The following is a 6,607-nucleotide window of genomic DNA, read 5'->3' on the forward strand; positions in this document are numbered from 1 at the left end:
TGTGTGTGTGGTTGTACATACACATATGTAGTTGTTTATTTTTGGTGTTTGGCTTAGTGTTATGTTAGAATCATTATTATACTCTTATACCTTTTGTTCTTTAATATTTTGAATTGTTTTGAGCTTTATTTTTTGTTTTTAATTTCAATGTTAAGTTTTGAAATTTTGTTGTATGCATTTGTCATTTTTATTTAATCTCTTTATTTTTAAAAATGTGTATAGGTAGTATTTATAAAGTTTTAGCTTTTAGTTTTGGATCTGTTTTTAGTTGTTTTAATACTACAATTGATTGCTTCTGTTGTCCTCATTTGTAAGTCGCTTTGGATAAAAGCGTCTGATAAATGACAAAATAAATAAATAAAAATATTTATCAAGTTCTTCCCAAATCTTGCAGCCGGAAAAGAATTAAAAAAAATATTTTAAAGTAAAGCCTTTACTTAAAAGTTTTTATTTTTCTATACATATACACTCCCCACAAAAATCAACCCACTAACTCTAGAACGATTTATTATTTCTGAATATAGCTAGCTATTCAAACGATCTGGTGAAAATTGCTGCATTTTTTCAAATTGCAAAATATATTGCAGAAGAAGAAAATATTGCAATGTCAGTTTTTTTATTTTGAAAATCATATAAGACTATTTGCATTTCCCATGAATGTTGTGAATATGCCAGACTGGTTCCTCACAGACATCTTTTTTTTGTTCTTTGCTTACAGCGTTTGGTTTCTGTGAGTACAAAGAGCCTGAATCTACTCTACGATCTCTACGGCTGCTTCATGAGCTGCAGCTTGGAGAAAAGAAACTTCTGGTCAAAGTCGACGCCAAAACCAAAGCACAACTGGATGAGTGGAAAGCAAAGAAAAAGAGCACCAGTGAAAATGGAGTAAGTGTTTGATGTCAGGTTGATACTAATATAAGAACGTACTGTTCACTTGTTGAGAGAAATATTAAATAAATATTATGAATAATATTAAATAAATTATATAAAAATTCAGTGGTGTTTTTGACTACTGATTTTGCGATAATCTCAGATGCGTTTTGCCACAAAGATGCTGAGTTTTGATCTGTGTGTCTGGCAGAATGGCAAGGCAGAGGATGGTGCTGGTGAAGAGGAAGAGGAGGTTCTGGATGAAGAAACTAAGAAGCGGGACCAAATTGTCAAAGGAGCTATTGACGGCCTGATCCGGGAGTATTCAAGTGATCTGAACGCTCAATCTCAGGACGATGAGTCGAGTCGCCGCAAAAAGAGGAGGGAAAAGAAGGATGAGGTAGGCTTTAGTTTATCTTGGCCTTTTGTTCTTTAATGTTTTGCCAGTTTGATGTACACGTTAGGGTGGCCCTTACTGGGGGGTGTCTTTTTTTTTTTTTTTATGTTAACCTCTCACCCCCTCATTTGTTTCTCCACTAGAAGTTAATGTATGCAAAACTCCATTCAGATAATTTGTCATTTAGGGTGTGCTCAACGAAGGTATCTTTTTATCAACGGGTACTTCAAGAGCTGATTTTGAGTTTTTGTTCACTGATAAAATGTTGACTGTTTCTGATGTCAGAGATGAGGGGCAGTTGTGGCCTAAATGTTAAAGGGGTCATATGATGCAATTTCATTTTTTCCTTTCTCTTTGGAGTGTTACAAGCTCTTGGTGCATAAAGAAGATCTGTAAAGTTGCAAAGACTAAAGTCTCAAATCCAAAGAGATATTCTTTATAAAAGTTAAGAGTCAGCCACACCTACCTAAAACGGCTCGTTCGAACACGCCCCCACATATCTACCTCACTATGTGGGAAGATTTGCATAACGCCGCCCAATGGGGTCCGAGGGTGTTTTGGGGCCTGGAAAAGTTTTGACATGCCCCCCTCACATTTGTGCTGTTTTCAGTTGATTACAAACATTTGAATGTCTAAAGTTTAATAACACTGTAATCAGCACAAACTGAGTTTCAGTTCATTTTAGTGACGCGTTTCAAAAAGATATGCGCAGAGAATGAGATGGTTAAAAGCACACCCTGTATATTTTCTTTATTTTGCAAAAGCACAATGTTTTGTTGATATTGTGAGTGTACACAAATAAAAGTAGACCCTTTACAGATTTAAATGCTGTATTACTCTTAAGGTGCCCTTGAGCAAGGCACTGAACCCCCAACTGATCCAGTTGGTGCTGGAGCAGATGGCTGCCCACTGCTGTGTGTGCCGAGTGTGTGTTCAAGGTTTGTGTGTGAGTTGTTTACTACTCACCGCTGTATGTGTGCACTTGGATGGGTTAAATGCAGAGCACAAATTCTGAGTATGGGTTACTATACTTGGCAACATGTCACGACAATGGCAGAACACTCTTAACTTTTTCATTACGAGTGTTTGTTCCTAGGTCCAAGAGCTGGGACTCGAACTGAGGCGCAACAGAGCTACATGTCAGCACACTGTCCACAAGGCTATCGGCGTCAATGTAATTTAACATTTTAAGACTAACAACACTGTTCTGTGTTCTCGTTTTTAACATGATTCACAGTTTACAAATGGTATTGTATAATTATTAATTATGTGCTGTTATTGTCGTTAAGACTATATTAAGAATTTCAACTTTGTTGAGCACACCCTAAACGTAGTCCAATCTCAGCAAAATTTGGTTTGTTTCCATTTCTCATTAAGGAGAGTTAGATATATATGTATGTATTTTACCCATGGTTTCCATTTCTTTAGGATGACTTCAGTGCCATGGAAATGGAAGATGACAAAAGAGATCTGATTTCCAGAGAGATCAACAAATTCCGTGATACACACAAGGTAAAATACTTGCTAATTTACTCCATATAACAGGTAGAGCACAGCAGCCTCTTACACCTAGTTTAGTTTGACAACACACCAGCATGAGTAGATGCTATTTAGCCTGTCAATTCCATTTAGCTTAGAAAAAATTTTATTACATTTAAGCTATAAATTTGATGATATAGTGTAGAAATCAGTTTAAGACTAGGCCTCATTTGGGTCCTGAGCGTTTATATCAGTGGCTTGTGTAAACTGTAGCGTGGCCTTCATGTTATGGGTGGGAAATGTAGTCACACATACAATGCATGGACGTTCTGTGCACTTCCCTAAAAGCTAATCTATTCATTAAACCCCACCATTATGATAGAGATCATATGGTGACTAAACCAAGATGAATCTCTCAGCTTTGGAAAAAGTTGCAAGGATAGGATGTAAGTATGAGATTTCCATTTTTCTCTACTTGTACTGGGCGCCCCCTTCTGGAGGACTTGCACAGGGGCAACTGCACCGACTTGCTCTGAAATTCAGCCCATTCGGGTGGTTTTAATATCAAAATACATCTGAGGGTGTTAGATCATGTCTACAGTGTTTAGAAAAGGGATAAACGGCCAAACGACTAATTTTCTGGTTCTCTTGAGACATGGGCGGCCAGTGAAGCTGTGTGGGTCTGCTAGTATCAGTGATGTTGGTGCTATAATGAATACTGCTGACTTGAATAACAGTGAATTGGCCCATTCGGCTCTTGTGAAAGTAGGGGGGCGCCCCTCCACAGCACACGGACTTTCTGAAGATTTTACAGGTATGAATTCGCTTTGTGATTGAGTCTGCCATCACCTCTCTTCATTCCTGCTTGCTTGCACTCTTTTCTTTTCATTTTAAGTGTTTCTTTGTGTGTGTGTGTTTAACACTTTGTATCGCTAAAGTCACACAGAATTACTTCAAATCCAAAAAATGGCACCTAATGTTTAAAATTCATAAACTCAGCCTCATAACACTAAATATTCAACTTTGACACGTCACAGACACAAATGATTTCTCAAATCATACATCTTGTGGAGAGATTACGTTTTTAGGCGATTACGGTTACATTTGGGCAAAAAGTCCCATATGCGTAGCAAACATAAATATAAATAAATAAAAAAATTTCACTGGATTATTATAATTAGTGGCAAAATTAATGTTTGGAAATGTAAACTGATATTTTCTACTGATACACTACAGCAAAAGATAGAAATAACTGACTTAAAACCATTTTTTAGCTGGTGAAAATACTAGTGTTCTAATAATTTTGGCCACCACTGTATATGTCAAAATATTCAGATGTAGTGTGTCAGAAACCTAAGTTCTGGGTCTACAACAGTGTTATTTATATACTATTATAATATAAATATTTTTAAATAATTTGAAGTAGATTTTATTTGTATGTATTTTGAGTTTATTTTAATTTAATTTAAATATTAGTAGTTTTTTCAATGTGCTTATATCATTTGTAGTACTTTAGTCATTTTGCTTCAGCTTTCTGAGCTAGTTTCCAAGGGACATTTTTTAATTTTCTGAAGTTTTTTTTTTGTCCATCTACTATCTGCCTTATAGCAATACTTTTAAATGTGCTGTAGTTATTACTAGAATGAAGACTAGACGTAAAATGTTAATAATATAAAGACATCCTTTAGACTATAGACTTAGACTAACTGTCCTGTCAAATTCACCAGTAGAAATGTTACTTAAAAGCAGTGTCACTTGTAAATGACATGCGTTTATGTAATTACATTCAGCTAAATGCCTGTATCTACAGTTTGTTTTATTTTCCTGTCTCATCTTCACCTCCTGTTTTACGTATTTATTTGCTGCTGCTGCTCACAGTTGCGTAACACCCACGGTTAAGCCGTTACGAAATAGTATCATATTAAAACTAGACTTTGAATATATTTAGAATAATTTCAGGAGACTTTGGTTTTCTGGGAAGTAGTAACTGTTGATAGACGTCAGATATTTTGTCGAACTGCGATGCGAGAGCTGTTGAATTGAGACTAAAGCCGTGGATGTCATGCTGCTCTTCAATGCATTTCATAATCGCTCAGTCTGATCCTCTGAGGGCCCGTGTCGTCTGCAGTGGGGTAAGCAGTCTCTACACCTTCATTTGTTGCCTTTTCTATCCAAACCACAAAGAAACTGCAAAGAAAAAGAAGCAAATCTAACAAATACAGTATGCAATGCTCCTGTCACAACGTTTTCAAAATGTCTGGAAGTTGTTTGTGAGATTGTTGCAAGCAAAGAGAATAGTTTGTTTTTATTTTTCCTTGTGAATCCTTTGACTTGCTTTTCCTCCCAGGCCTAACAATAAAGGCTTGTAGGGCCACGGAAGCGCTGTGAGTCGCTAGTCAACACCCGTAAGTGCACAAACAACTAGTTTCACAAGGATTGAAGCCTCTTTCTGTTGATCATGTGATGAGACGGAAATTACAGAGCCCTCAACTGTTTCTGATCTTATTCAGTTGTTTGCAACGTCAAATTTATATCTCGAAAGTGGTTTCCAGGTTTCCTTTTATTAATTGCTAAAGAATTTCTTGATTTACATGCTGTTCCGTCTAGATACTGTTCTTTGTCATCATGCAAGACGTTCAAAAGTGGAAGAGTCCACAATGAAAGAATGAAAAAAGTTAAAATTATGTTTTATGAAAATATTTAAAACTGAGATCAGACATGCATGTCGGAAACCCGTTTCTGCCACGTAATAAAAGTAATTGCGACTTTTTTATCTTGGATAAACTCACAAACTATGAATGATGTTTTATGAAAATATTTAAAACTGAGATCAGACATGCATGTCGGAAACCCGTTTCTGCCACGTAATAAGTAATTGCGACTTTTTTATCTTGGATAAACTCACAAACTATGAAATAAAAATATTAAATAAAAAATAATAAAAATTAAAATATAAAATTAGACTTTTAAATATATTTATAATGAATTCAGGATTTTTTCCCCCTTAAAATGTAGACTTTTTTTGCAATTATATAAGATGTATTTAAAGGGATAGTTCACTCAAAAATTAAAATTCTGTCATTAATTACTCACCCTCATGTTGTTCCAAACCCGTAAAGGCCGGGACACACCAAGCCGACTTCAAAGAACTAGCGCCGATGAAAGCCGACGGTGTTGTTGCCTCGCGTCGGACAAAAAAAGCTGCACGTGGGCACACTGCACAGACTTAAGCCGACTGCAAACTAAACACGTGCGTTCTGCGCATGCGTGAGAGGAGTTAGCTGTCTATATCAGCAGCTATCAATAGTATATATTCGTCATTCCAATGGGGAAACCGAAACAAAGATATACGAGATAAATGCAGATATACGAAACGTAAACAAAGCAGCGCTTGCTTACCATTTTGAATATCAGTAACGTTGATAACTTTCATCATTTTAAGCGGCTCATGTTGTTATGAAAACATTCGCATATTGGAATGCTTGGGTAAGATCATGTCACTTCAAAAAACAGCCTTTTGTCTGTGCCGCCTTCATTTACTTGCCCGTTTTCATCACTTTCGCTTTAATCCTCCTGCACGGACTTGTTCGCTAAACTGAACATCCAATCCAATTTTGGAGAACGTAAACAATATATGCTGTTCTGTGTCAGCAGCACCGTTTACATTACGTAAACAACGTATCAGCGCACATACGTTGTTTGCATATGTGATACTCTCCAAAATGTCGCTATAGGGTGACGCAGAGGAGACGAATTGTTGAATGAAGTCGTTATTTTTGTTTTCTTTGCGTACAAAAAGTATTATCGTAGCTTCGTAAAATTACGGTTGAACCCCTGATGTCACATGGATTATTTTACCGA

General features: G+C 36.4%; 1 protein-coding gene across 4 annotated transcripts in view; it reads left to right on the forward strand.

Annotated features, from left to right (window-relative positions):
* LOC107704053 (RNA-binding protein 25-like) overlaps positions 1–6,607 on the forward strand; it is a 26,541-nt gene that overhangs the window by 8,295 nt on the left and 11,639 nt on the right. For 2 of the 4 annotated variants that reach the window (XM_016506891.1, XM_016506892.1), the window contains 4 exons: positions 719–885; positions 1,082–1,270; positions 2,364–2,441; positions 2,696–2,779. In XM_016506891.1, coding sequence (XP_016362377.1) covers positions 719–885; positions 1,082–1,270; positions 2,364–2,441; positions 2,696–2,779 — 518 coding nt within the window. The remainder of the gene's footprint in view (positions 1–718; positions 886–1,081; positions 1,271–2,363; positions 2,442–2,695; positions 2,780–6,607) is intronic. The other 2 variants (XM_016506893.1, XM_016506894.1) reach the window with 1 other exon arrangement.

The sequence above is a fragment of the Sinocyclocheilus anshuiensis genome, unplaced genomic scaffold (genome assembly GCF_001515605.1).
Source record: "Sinocyclocheilus anshuiensis isolate Anshui unplaced genomic scaffold, SAMN03320099.WGS_v1.1 scaffold534, whole genome shotgun sequence".
Classification (NCBI taxonomy): Eukaryota; Metazoa; Chordata; class Actinopteri; order Cypriniformes; family Cyprinidae; genus Sinocyclocheilus; species Sinocyclocheilus anshuiensis.